At 32.3% G+C, this 14,551-nt stretch overlaps 1 protein-coding gene across 1 annotated transcript; it reads left to right on the forward strand.

The window, feature by feature from the left end:
- The first annotated feature begins 6,252 nt into the window (after positions 1 to 6,252).
- LOC130444910 (SCAN domain-containing protein 3-like) lies at positions 6,253 to 8,412 on the forward strand. Its single transcript, XM_056780275.1, has 2 exons — positions 6,253 to 6,413; positions 6,550 to 8,412. Exon 2 carries the CDS (start codon positions 6,566 to 6,568, stop codon positions 8,330 to 8,332), a length of 1,767 nt encoding a protein of 588 aa, XP_056636253.1. The 5' UTR covers positions 6,253 to 6,413; positions 6,550 to 6,565; the 3' UTR covers positions 8,333 to 8,412.
- Positions 8,413 to 14,551: the final 6,139 nt, after the last annotated feature.

Consider the following 14,551-nt stretch of genomic DNA (forward strand, 5'->3'; position numbering starts at 1 on the left):
GGGTCAAACATTCCAAGTCAGAAGGGTCATTAGATAATGGTGATATAGGTCATTTTTAAATGCACTGACAACTCACTCCCATTTTTTTTGAGATCAGGTAGTCGTAAATTTATTAATCATTTTTGAAAGATCATCGATTCTAAAATCGAATGATCATTCATTGGTTTGAGAATATAATTCTGGAACACCCCTAAACCCCCCCTTATATACGTCGTTGCGTAACAATCTCATAATTCAAAAAAGTGTAATCAAAAGTATACCTAGGTGTGTGACATTCAAGTAAATCAGCATTGTACAATTCCTGGGAACTGAAAATAAATGTAAAGTAATTATAGCTAACCACAAACAATAGAAAATATATTTCATTATGTATGTTGTAAACTTACACATTGTTACTAGCCTTGTGATGGACTGTAGAATCTTTCATAATTCTGCTTTCATGGAGAATTTATGCCTACACTGAGAGAACAAGTTGCTAATAAACTATATTTAGCTATAGAGATTAGGTATTTAGCGTTACTGGATGATCATCGAATGAAAGTGCGCGAGCTAGCAGTTATTGGCATTTCAAAAAGTGCGGTACATAGCAATTAACTGAAACTTTGGAAATGAGAAAGCTGGGCGCAAGATGAGTGCCGCGTAGTGAAGATGTTTCCATCGAGTTTTTGACACTGATTCAAATAAATAAAGCCGCATTTTTGAGCCCTTTCATAACCATGGATAAAACGTGGGTCCACCACATTGCACTCAAAAAAAAAAATAGACAATATTTTCAGTATTTTGCTTGAAACATTTATTCGATTTATTATTTTTATCACAAGTAAGATCCATATTTGAAAAAACTGCAAAAAATTGATTGATTTTTGAATCTGGGTTATGTAAGTGTTAAATTACTCTAAAATATCACTCAGATTTGTTAGATCCAGTAAAATATCATTTTCTTTCCTAAAGCAAATTGAAAAACTAGAGCTACGTGCTCTCTTTTGTAAACTTCTAAAATCATTTTCTCTTTCACAATTACTTTTGCGTTTTCTATCTCTGTTCTCTCACTGAAATTGTACAACATTGTTATTTCTGCACTATGCAAAATAGTTTGGTATATCGATGAATCATTTCCTTTCTGAATAATAAATACCATGAAGATTCAGTCAAGTATAATGTTGGAACGGCATTTTTTTGTAGCTTTAAAATAGGTTTATCGCTTATACTGTTCAAATAGCTGGTATCCTCAAAACAATCCGGCGTAAAGTGGCATGAACAGATACGCCCTGCAATTAATTATCATTTTTAACATCAACAAGCATGCAATATATTTTAGAATTAAAAAGTTATTTTCAAACCATTTTTAAGGTTAATTTCCTTGGTGGAATTGCAAGCATTAATCCATTTTTGTTGCATATCACCATCTTTGGGAAATGGATAGTACTTAATATTTTGATTTTTTGTATTTCCATTCCTGTTATGACAGCTAGCAACAGAGCATATTGGCATATTTTCAATCAACTTTCAACTATATTTAATACAAACGTTCGCAACTGCAGAAGTTCTAACTCACTCGTAAAGTCCACTTTTTGCAAAACTATCTGTATTTTTCTACGTCATATTGACTATTATTACAATTCTACGCTGTCTGTGAGATTCACAATAAAAATCCGCAAGTATATAGTAATGCATGAGACTTTCCAGGTTATTATTTTCAAAACAACAATATTATGATTGCATGGCAATATGACGGCATTTTGGAAGTGCGCAGAACAGGTCGAAAATTAGTCTACGGAGAGAACACACCTTGTCTCTATTACACCATGCGCATATCTACACTTTTTAGGGGAAATCTCCACTTAGCACACTGTAATAATCCCTCCACAAGTCGTTGATCTTCTAGTTTGGAAAGCGCCGTTGGCCTCCCGATTTCACCTGTTGCATGTCGTTTAGTCAGGCGGTTTTGTAAAGTTGTATACGGGACAGCAAATTGTAATGATTCTTTCCGTATTGACATGTGACCTTTTTTCATTGCTTTTATTGCATTTTTCAAATATTCTGTGTTATAATTCAGCTTGCCTCCAGGCCCAACCTTCTTCTTGTAAGTTCTCCGCATGATCGGAATTACCCTACAAAATTGCATTTCTAATGTTATTGTTAAATTATGTGTTGTTTTCTTCTATTAGGGTTTTTGATTCTAGAAGCCGGTAAGCCGGGAAACTACCTATGTATATGGGCAACAATATCTGTATCGTCTAATCGACTGGAATTTGTCGTGACACGCCTTTCTTAGTAATGCATCTATGTAGTCGTCCATTACTTATTTTAAAAGTAGATGGAAAAAATTTCTTACACACAACGTGAGTATTACTGGAATTTCTTAAAAAAATACGAGAATGAAGTCTACTTCTGATAACCAGACCCATCTTTTGGGCGTTTTAGAGCAACTTTTTTAGCTTGCTCGAGACCATGGATGTATGAATTTTATGCTACATAGTCTCCAAGGCTCCAGAACGACTCAAAAATTAATCTTCGTTTTTTTTCCGTGAATAAAGTGAAGCATTTCTTTGCACAGCCGCAATCCGAGTGAGTAAATTGTTTTCCTGGTACCGTCACTTCATTCTTAGAAATCCTGAATTTCTGTTCAACTTTCTTTGACTTATTTTCCAGTACTTTTTATTTCTTTTACGTTTTCTTGTTCTTGATCTTGTGGGTTGTAGTGGATTTTAGACAATCTGTTCGCCTGGAATAAATGTTAACATTGTGAATCATTTCCAGGAAGTTTAGGAGTTAAAAGCAAAAACATGTTCATAATATAAATCTGAAATCTACAGATAGGGGAAGGGTGTACAAAATGACATACATTTTATAAAACTACAAAAATTTAATCAAAAAATTGCATTTTTCAAACGAATATTAAACAAAACATATAATAACCCTTTCGCAACATCTTAGACGAGTCTTTACCTCGATAAAATAAAACACAAATTTGTAGTAAAAAAAAATCAAAATGAACAAGAAAAATTCATTTTACTCCACCTGGAAGGCAAAATGACACATCAATATTTTTTAATATATTTTTAGTCTGTACAAAGTTCACAAACAAAACTTTTTGTTTTTTTGTGTACCCTGGCACAGTCGGCATGTGCCCACTTTTGACAAGAACAACAACGTAGCCACAGTTCACCTTGTTTGGCAAATTTATACACTTCTGTGCAATAAATGCAAGCACAATCGTCTTCATCTTCGTCGGCAGAAAAAGCCTCTTTTTCTGTGTGACTCGTCAGGCTCTGCAAGGACTTTTCTTGATACCACCCTTTTTCTTTTTTCTCGAATTATCAGTTTTGGTTTGCTTTTTTCTTTGGCCTCTTCCAAATTTGGGGTAGAGTTTAAGACAGAAGTTCCCTGACGTTTCCTTGGCTTTCGCTTTCCCTGGCCTGAAACAAATGATCCGATCGAAACTGGACTTGAATCAGCCGGTGTAACCAAAATTGAAACCCCACGTGTTGAATTTTGCAAGTTTTCCTGAGTGGCTGTAGGAATGATGAGTGGAGGTTTTATGGCGGAAGTATTTTTTGAACTAGGTCCAGGTTGACCATTATCATCAGTCAGAACATTAGCAGCTTTTTGGACAGGAAGATCTATGACGGAAGCATTTTCTGAACTAGGTCCAGGTTGAGCATTATTATCGGTAAGGCCATTTGTAGCCTGTTGGACAGAACCATCGACTACAATATTTGTAGTTTCAGATGCTTGAAACATATAGTCAGGGAACACATCAGGGTTTATTGGGCAGATGCCTGTTTTAGCAAATCCATGAGTGGCATTCTGGACTGTAGCCGCTTTTCCATACGCTTCATTTAGCAGACCACCAATTTGAAACTGTGTCACAACTCGTCTAGGATGAGCTTTGAGCCATCTCTCTTATAATGATTATAAGATTCAGACAAATCGGTGCTCTCGTCTAATGCTATGGAAAATGATTCAAAACCAACCATACGGTCAGTCAATGTTGTTTATATATCATTAGCCATCATTTACGTCGAACAACAGTTCGTCTTGACAAACTAATTTTTTCAAATTCATTTTTCTTTTCAGGACACAAAACACCGCAAACTTCTAACATACACTTCTTGATAAATTCTCCTTCGGTAAATGGTATTAATGCCTTTGCCAATTTTGAACTAACTATAAAACTAGCTTTCACAACATTATCAAGTTGTGTTCTTTGTTTATGAAACATTTGATGCTGTTTTTCAATATTTGCTCTAAGCTTCTGGATTTTGTCTGTTCTTAATTGTCCTGTCAGTGATGCTGTGTAGTATGCTTAGTTGAGTAATGCCTCTTTATATTGAATTCTTTCATTACTGAAATGGATTCGTTACAAAGCAAACAAATAGGCTTACTATTGTGCAAGATAAAAAAGAATTCTTCAGTCCATTTTTCTTGAAACTGGCGACCCTCTGTATCTACTTTTCGTTTCTTTCCACCAGACATCATTTTTTTTACTTTTCGTTCAATAAACTTAATAGCAAACTATAGTTAGTAACCACTCAAGATGCACACAAATTCACAAAGCAAGTTGACGGCTCTAGCCGTTCGCCAGGATATCGCTTGTCGTTATCACCTCGGTAACTCAAATAGAACTGAACTAACTTTCTGGCCATCCACCCGCTTATATAGACAAAATGAAGGAATGATCTGGAATAAACTAGTTTAAAATAATCGAGAAGCAATAAATAAAATCTTTTGATGTGTAGCCCGTGAGGCGGCAAACTTCAAAGAATTTGATCGAGCAAGCCGAGTGGCGGTGATTATCAAAGAGTGAGGCGGCAAACATCGAAGGTTTTGATGTTTGCCGCCTCACCCTCACTACCGTGAGTAAACTAAGGAAACACAAGGAAACTTGTGTAGGCTATGGGATTCATTAGTATATTGTTGACTCCACATTTTTATAGTCTATTCATATCATATCCGGTGCCGGATAAGATAAAAAGCACAAACAAGTGTTTTCTTTTAAAGATATGTACTAGTACAGTGATTCCCAAAGTGGTCCATATCGACCCCCAGGGGTCGATGAAGTCCTGCAAGGGGTCTATGTAGGCAAAAAAATAAATTGGGGGTCCATGAAATAAAAATGGGGGTCAATAGATAGAAGTTTTCAAAATTACAAAATTTTAATATAATTTTTATATAATAATATAATTTTATATTAGTTATTAATATATTTTATGTTGTATTCGTTACATCAAAGGAAAACAAATACGTTAGCAAACGAATGTATATCGAAGCAAAAATCACTCTCTAATCTAAGCTAATGAAAAGAATCACGATTTGTAAATATTAAACATCCGTTGTTGTTGAAATTTGATTAAGCAGAATTGTTTTTAAGAAAGAAATAAGAGAGCAATGACGACACGCTCCGTTTTTATGTATGTGCAAGCATATTCTTTGTGAGGGCTTCGGTCCACTAATAGTCCGAGAGCCAGCTGTCGAAAATCGAGACGATTATTTAAAGCATGAGATTTACAGGGTAGATAGATAATGATGAATGAAATTAACTGAATTCCAATCATCTGATCTATTTCAAATTTCTAAAAGAGTACAAAATAATTGCATATAATTAATTTTTCCTATAATTTCAATAAAATTATTAATTAATTACGAATTAAGGGTTGTTTTCTTTAACTCGCCGTATAATTAATAAATATTTTCTTGTTCAGAATTAAATAATCTACAAATCTATGATAGTACGGTGCTTTAATTCCGATTATAACTAGTAAAAAATTCAACATTTGTTCTCGTATCACTATTGCGCGGCTAATTAAGGGTAATTTGCCCTATGTTTCCGTAGGCTTGCTTGAGATAATTTAATATTTTTTTGTTCAGAATTAAATAATCTACAAATCTATGATAGCACGGTGCTTTAATTCCGATTATAACTAGTTAAAAATTCAACATTTGTTCTCGTATCACTATTGCGCGGCTAATTAAGGGTAATTTGCCCTATGTTTCCGTAGGCTTGCCTGAGATAATTTAATATTTTCTTGTTCAGAAATAATATATTTTTTTGTATTTTATATATTCTGATCTTTAAATCTGAGTCAAATTTAAAACGAAATACCACTGTTTCAGCACTATAAATAATTACCGGAAATAACCCGTTTTAGGGGCAATTCCGTGGATGGACAATAGGCAAGCTATGATTTTTGGAATCCTCATATCATTATCTATCTACCTTGTAAATCTCATGCTTTAAATAATCGTCTCGATTTTCGACAGCTGGCTCTCGGACCATAAAGGTTCAATCAAAAACAGTGTTAATTTTGCTGTGTTTGACATCAGTTGAATAATAGCACTGTGCACTTTGTGTTTTACTTTGTTATCCTCAACGAAAGGAATACTAATTTGATTCGAAGTTTCGAAGAAAAGTAAGTACCTCTTACATTATTTTTTATAAAATATTAATTTTGTTCTTGTTGTTAGAACTGAAGAAAAATTTAAAATAAATAAATTAAATTTTTAATTATTGTTTTATGTTATATAAATAGCTCTCGTTGTCCACAGATAACCTATACTAAGCATGTCCCAATCAAAAAAGAAATGTAGACAGTACAATGTTGATTATCTGAAGTTTGGCTTTATTCCATCATTGTCGAATAAACAACTGCCATTGTGCCTTATATGCAACAAAGTATTTAGCAATGACGCCATGAAGCCATCTAAGCTGGAAGATCATTTAAGAAGATGTCATCCAGATAAATTAGATAAAGATTTGAAATATTTTCAAACTCTCAAAGAGAATCTTCAGAAGAGACCCACGCTGGACAAAATGTTCACTTTGACGTCACAAAGAAATGATGATGGTTTTCGAGCGTCTTATAATATCTCGCTACTTATAGCAAAATCCGGAAAACCGCATACCATTGGAGAGCAGTTAATTTTGCCAGCCGTTGAAGAGGTTATAAAGACTGTTTTACACAAACCTGCGTTTGATATCATAAAGAAAATACCCTTAAGCAACAATTCTGTTCAAAGACGCATTGATGAAATGAGTGATGATATTGAAAACTTCCTATGTATATATTTGCAAACGACCCATTTCTCTATACAACTGGACGAGTCAACTTTACCTGGAAATGAAGCATTATTACTAGCATATGTTCGCTTTATTATGGATCAAAATATCCACGAAGAATTGCTATTTGCGAGAACTTTGGTAACCGACAATAAAGGCGAATCAATTTTTCATGTTTTGAGGGATTACTTTATTGAAAAAGAAATTCCTCTATCAAATATAATATCTGTAGCTACTGATGGAGCACCTGCCATGGTTGGTCGATATCGTGGATTTATAAGCTTTTTAAAAGAAAGCGTACCCGGGGTATTAGCAGTACATTGCGTCATCCATAGACAACACCTAGTTGCTAAAAATTTGAATGAAAGATTACATGAATCTCTGCAATTTGTCATTGACGCAGTAAACCGAATCCGCGGCAATGCGTTGAATACGCGATTATTTGCGCAGTTGTGTGAAGATAACGACGAGAACTTCCACCAATTACTTCTTCACACTAATGTGCGTTGGCTGTCGAAAGGTTTATGCTTGGTAAGATTTTTTGCACTTTTTGAAACTGTTCTAGAGTTTCTCGATGGTAAATATGAAAATTTAAAAGAAAGTTTATTAAAAAGAAAAACGGACATCGCGTATTTGACCGATTTATTTGCTAAATTTAATACGATGAATTTGCAGTTGCAAGGTGACAGTTTAAATTTGATTAAGACAAAGTCGGTCATTTCAGCGTTTCTTGCCAGAATTAAAATGATGAAGCAAAACATTGGACGGAGCGAATTTTCACAATTTCCCAATTTATCCCAAGTAAACTGCAAAGAAGACGATGTTCCAGTCTATGTGCATCATTTGAATGCACTCTACTCAGATTTTGAAACGAGATTCGAAGATATTTTGACGCTAGTAATACCACAATGGATTATTAATCCTTATGGTGATATTGAGGAGACGGATATCTCATTACAAGAAGAATTAATTGGAATAAGTACAAACGAAGAACTTAAGGTAGAGTTCATAAAGGGTTATCAACAATTTTGGCTTCAGAAAGACATACCTGCTACATATCCCGGAGTGTGGAATATCATGAGAAAGTTTTTAATTGCCTTTCCGTCTTCATATCTCGTAGAAAGAGGTTTCAGTGCAGTTACTAATCTTATTACAAAAAAAAGAAACAAACTGGACATAGTAAACCGAGGAGATTTGAGATTAAATGTTACTAAATTGAAGCCAAATGTTGATAATTTGTTATTAAAGCATCAAGTTCATCCCTCGCATTGAATGAATTAATTTCTTTTTTGTTTTTTTTTACAACACATTTTGTTTAAAATTTAATTAATAAATTAGTTAATGTATAAAAATGTGTTTTTTTTGTCTTTTACACTATAGGAACTACTTATTTATTAATTTTTTTTAAAGAACAGGTGGGGGTCTAATAAAAACCATAAAATATGGCAAGGGGTCTACGAAACAAAAAAGTTTGGGAACCTCTGTACTAGTATAAGTGTATGTACTAGTACTAAGTATAAGTACTTAGTTTAGTGTAATATTTTCTTAATTGGGTTTTTCCAAAATGTCTCGCGGGCCGGATCATATCTTACACGGGGCCGGAACCGGCCCGCGGGCCGGTGGTTGCCCATATGTGTTAAACCTTTGTCAAACTTAAAATGTTCTTTAAAACTCAGCTGCTCACACGTCAGTTATTGAAAACGCGATGCGCGGGTTGCCTAACTTTAAGTATATAACAACACTTTTAGTAACGTATGTTACTTTTAATTATATATGGAGGCTTTAAGTTTTTTTTTAACACTACTAGTAACTCTAAACACTACAACCGAAAGTTATATATCATTACTATCGGTTATACAAGATCACAACAAGTGATTTTTAGGTTTCCATTATTTGTAAAATTACTATACAATGATTTCGCCATGATTGTTTACTCAAATGAAAAGGGACGATTTATTATGCCTTCAAAAAACGAAAATTAAACTTATTTGAACAACTTGGAATCCAAAATTAATATCACCCTGTTAAATAGTGGTTATACGAATATCTTTGGCCACACTATTTAGCGTCTAAGTTAAAAATAAAATAAAAAATCATTTTTTTTATGAAATAAAATTATTTATTGTTGGATATTTGAAAGGCCCGAATTATAATTTTCTGTTTTCGAAAATTATTTTTAAAAAATTTATTTTACATAAAATTACAATATTTTCATGTAATTGAATGAATATAATTAATCTCAAGAACGAACTAACTACAAACATTGCTAAGTTGTTTACAATAAGTCTTATTTATAATAAAATAAATGCTGATAAAGTGTTTACGATATTTGATACAATTGCGTTTTTATAAAATGTCCTTCAAGAATTTTCTACTCCTCCATCCCTAAGAATGAAAAATGACGGAGGTATTTTTCATATCCTGTTGTCTTCCTTCTTCTAGATACATGGTTTGGCGGATTATAAATTTCACGAATTGGTTTTATGTTTCTAGCAATTTTATTGATTTCATATAATTTATCAAAATCTATATTGGTTAAATTTGGAGATTTATAAATTTGATTATTTAAAAATTTGAAGTTTAATTTTGGTAATATTATCGATTTCCCTTTTTTAATTTGTATATTGGTTGAGAAAATTTCACTTTCTATTTGGATACTACAGTTTTTTGGAATTTTTACAATTGATGGATCACTGATTTTGAAATAACGGTCTGAAACACATTTAGATATCACTTCAGTTTCTGATCTTGGAATCACTAAAAGTTCATTATTTGTTACGTGTTCTAATATAGTTTCTTGAAGATCAATTTCACTAACAACACAATTTTCACCAGAATGTCCGTTTAACAGTTCAATAGTACAATTATCTTTTAACTTGAAAGTTTCTTTACAATAATATTTTTCTTCTAATTCTGGACATACTTCTTTAATAAAATTGACTTCTTCTTGACTTCTTGCCAAGTAAGGTTGAGGAGGGATAAATATCGTATGATTTTGGATTACAGGATATAAATGGAAAAATTCATAGGTTTTGGGTTTTAGGATAGGAATATGGTTAGCAAATATTATTTTAGATTTGGAAAAGGTTACTTGTGAACCAAGAAAGAGATAATATGTCAAAATATTATTAAATCTTGAGATTTTTTCTTTATTGTAAATAGTACTTAAATATTTTATCATTTCCAAAATTTCTTGACTTGATATGACAGAACTGTGAATTGTATTTAATTTAGAAAACGTTACTGCATTTTTAATATTATCAATCAGTGTAATTAAACTTTGACAATCCAGATTAATTTGTGAAATTGTACTTTGAAATGTTATAAAATTTTTCAAAGTTATTATTTTATTTTCAATTGAAATGTGAAATTTCTCTAAATTATCGGAAAGTTTTTGTTGATTAATCCATAGAGTCGTAATCAATTTGTTATAATGATCAATTAATTTTTTATGTAATGATATTTGTAAATTTACTCCATGAATTATTTGTTTTTGATTTTGTTGTAAAACATTTATAGCATTATTATATCTTTCTTCATCATCTGAATCTAAAGTTCCAAAAAACCATTTATCTAATTTACCTACTGCATTTATTAATCCTCTTTTTAATCTTAAATGCGGATAAATGTTTTCTGATTTTGTGTCTAAAATATTAATTAAAAATTCTGTTTTACTTAATGATTGTTCAGCTAGATTATGATACGAAATAGGATTTGTAGCGTTCGCTTGAGATAAATTATTTTTTAAACTATAATAGTACTGTTTCAAATTATTAATTTGTTTATGAATAAATTCTAAATCTATATAATATATAAAAGTATGTTCCGTATATATAAGATTACTAATTCCCAAATTAACGGGTAATAAAAATTGTTTACGTTTGTAATCGTTATGTCTTCTGCCTTAGTTGTCTTATAAAGAAGTAGTAATATTAGTATCGTTGCCAGCTTCATCTTTCTGTAACAAATTCTTAGTTTTAGTTTTAGGTTTTCTAATTATGTTTTTATGATACGTTCCTTTATTTGTTTCTAACAGTACACCGGAGTCTTTTACGATTTCAGCTTTTTTAAATTTAGGTAATTTTTTGTCTCGGAATTTTGTTCTGATATAAGCTATGTCTTGATTTTCATAACAAGAAGGATCATTTCTATTTTCATTTCTTTTATTTATTATTTTTTCTTTGATATTAGCGTTTCTATTTTTAAGTTTTTCATATAATAGTTTTGATGTTTCTTTATGATTTTGTATATAGTTGGATATTATTAGGTGATCGTCTAAATCAAATGGATCGGGGTTGTTTATTGACCTTTAATGATTTCAAATGGTGTAAATTGCGTTACAGAGTGAATTGAATTATTGTATGCCAATATTGAATGTTTTATTAATTGGTCAGGTGTTAAATATTTATTATTTTCTTTTATACATCTAAAATGTTCAATTAAACTAGAATGAAAACGTTCTACGTGTGAATTGGAATTACTATTTTTAGACGTTGTATAATGTAGTTCAATTTTGTGCAATCTGCAAAAGTCTTGAAGTTCGTTATTCTTAAACTCTGAACCACAATCAGCTGTTATTTTATAGGGCAAACCATGATGAGTAACGTAATTCAATATATTGTCAACAACTGAAGTTCCATTCACACTTGACATTGAATATGCTTGACCGTAACGAGAGAAAGCATCTATTATAGTTGAGTATGACTGATTTGTTATTTTAAAAGTATGTATATGTATATGCTCAAATGGTTTACTAGCTGTGGGGGTTAAATTGAATTTAATTACTGGTGGGTTTCTATCATATTTATTCTTTTGGCATATTTCACAATTATTAACAAAATTTTCTATATCTTGTAACATTTTAGGCCAATAATATTTTTCAGTTAATGATTTTTTTGATTCGTTAATTCCTCTATGCCCTTTCTTGTATATGTGATAGTATTCTAGTTTTTCCTTTTGTTCTTCTTCAGTTAAAATATCTTTGACTACATTTATACAATGAATAAATTTAAACGCTGCATTTTTGAAATACTTTTGTACTGTAGCTATAAATTGTTCTGGTTTTTAAGGTTCTCTAAAGTATAATGGGTAAAGTTGTTTAGGGTCAATATCGATGCCTTAGTTCACATATGTGTTAAGTTTTTCATCATTTCATCAAATTGTGCACTTACCACATCTGGCACGCTGATGACCCCCACTTACCACATCTGGCACGCTCTCATTTGCCATCTTTTTAGTAATCAAATTTTGGTGTCTTTAGTGATTGAAAGTGGTAAAATACCTAAATAATTTTCAATCAAAAATATAACACCAAAAATATCGTAAAATAATAATATATTACCTAAACCAAAAATAGTCTAATAGGATAATAATAAAACCAATAATTCTGTAGTAAAACGATTTATTAATGTAGAAATTTTAAACAATTTTAAATAATTAGATTTACAAGTTTATTCATGCTTTTAATGTTATTTTGAAACCAAAAAATAAGTTTGTCAGTAGAAGATCATTCATTGCAGAAAATCACTTTCTGCATCAGAATCTGTTGTTTCCTCGTGTATACGCCTGATTGGCCGTAACGTCGATGGCAATTGTTCTATGTAATTACGATAATCTTGCGGAATCACATTTTTATTCAACAATTCCAACAAGTCCATCTTCTTTAGGTACGATATAGGATTTGGGGCACTGAACTTTTGTTGAAGTGGGATCAACAAATGATTCAAGTTTGGGTTTAAGCTCCTGCTCTTCCGTTGCTTGAAAGTGGTATCAATTTCCTGAAAGGTGTCGTCGCTTAAATTATATTTATACAGAATGATGTTGGGCTTACATTTTTCAAATCGTAGCCATTTGATTAATAACCATTTTACTTTTTCGTTATTGGTATTTAGCGAAATGTTTTTTACCAACTTATTAAAGAGGTCGGTAAAGTCAAAAAATTCAGAATAATCAAGTACAAATACCTCATACGGCTTTGGATTTCTCCGGGCAGATGAAATTAACAAAGCCCATTCCCGGATTGTATAATTTTTTTTGTTTTTTCTAGCACGCTCAATACTTGCGTGCATAGAATCGGCCTCCAAATATGAATGACCCGATTCCATATACTTTACATCTATAGTTTGAAGGGGTCCATTGTTTATGGTACGGAGTAATGCAGCTGCCAAATATTTATTTCTATTTTGCCTCCCTGCGGTGTCAGAATAAGTTGTCACATGTTTAACTGTAGGAGGCAAGTTTATAAGATATTTTACTATACATGCAGCTATCTCAAAACTACCTCCACACTCATCCCAAACATAGCAAAGGCCATTGTTGTTATGATTTTTAAAAATAGTAAAGTTATAAACGTTTAATTTCCGTTTATAGTATATTTGACTTCCCCAGAAAATGGTATAGAGAGAATAGCTTGCAGATCAAATGAAATTGATCTAAACGTTTTACCTCCGTCATCCTTGGAATATTGCTTGTCCTTTGCTTTGCTATCCAGTGCCTCCTTTTCCCTTCGTTTGTGTTGTTCCCACTCCTCGTGTATCGGGACAGTGCGTTCTTCTATTTTTTTGCTTTGGTACGCATTGCACTGATCCTTTTTCGGTACAAAAAACGTTTCCTGTATACATACTCTGGCACCTGAGCTTTATCTTTTTCAACGCAGAATTCTTTATACAATCGATACATTATGGACAGGTTTAGATCAGAAGATAAGTATAATTTTTTTGAGTTTTTTCTACAGTAGTGTGCCTCAACAGTTGGAAATGAATTTATATGTTCTAGAACCAAATCTCTATTCTCATCAGTTGTTTTGTTTACAGGACACTTCCTCAATCTCCTGTCGTGACCTACATAGGTAGATCCAAGACCAATATTTCTCATAGTCAGCTCAACTACCCTATGGCTGATAGAAAATGTGCTGCAAAAGAATTTTAGACAAACTCGTTTTTTTTCTCCATCCCAATTTACCAAATAAAAATGTCTTGATGTGCTTCTGTTTTTTATGATAGTCTTAGACCTCCTTTCCACATCAACATTCTTGATTAAAGAGCTAAATCTACTCTTGGAGCAGTTTTGAAATTGAGGAACCTTCTTCTGCACTTCTTTTCCACTTCTATTTATGTATACTTGTCCAGTTAGACGCTTTTTTAAAACTACATTCCTTTTCTATAATTCGGGGTTAGCTTTTGTGCGCCGTGTTTTTAGAGTAAGTACCTCTTCTGCTAGGACGTTAAAATTTTCTGCAGCGGTTGGCCTGTTTTCAGGCCCAGCTTGAGAATCAGTTTCTGAAGAAGACGTCGATTCGTCTAATCCGCTTGGTCGGTAAGAGTCTTCAGAAGGAAGTGATAGCTCGTCGTATTCTGAAAGAATAAAACAGAGTGTTTAAGAACAACCGACAATATTCAACGGTAACCTGCCTTGAATCGATAGTATGTTATTTAGTAATAAAATACCTGCAGATATATTTGGGTCTTGTTCAATTTCGTCATTTTCTTCGAT

This window comes from Diorhabda sublineata, chromosome 6, assembly GCF_026230105.1.
Source record: "Diorhabda sublineata isolate icDioSubl1.1 chromosome 6, icDioSubl1.1, whole genome shotgun sequence".
Taxonomy (NCBI): domain Eukaryota; kingdom Metazoa; phylum Arthropoda; class Insecta; order Coleoptera; family Chrysomelidae; genus Diorhabda; species Diorhabda sublineata.

Coding starts and splice junctions, on each gene's coding strand:
- LOC130444910 (XM_056780275.1), top strand. CDS start 6,566: ATGTCCCAATCAAAAAAGAAATGTAGACAGTACAATGTTGATTATCTG.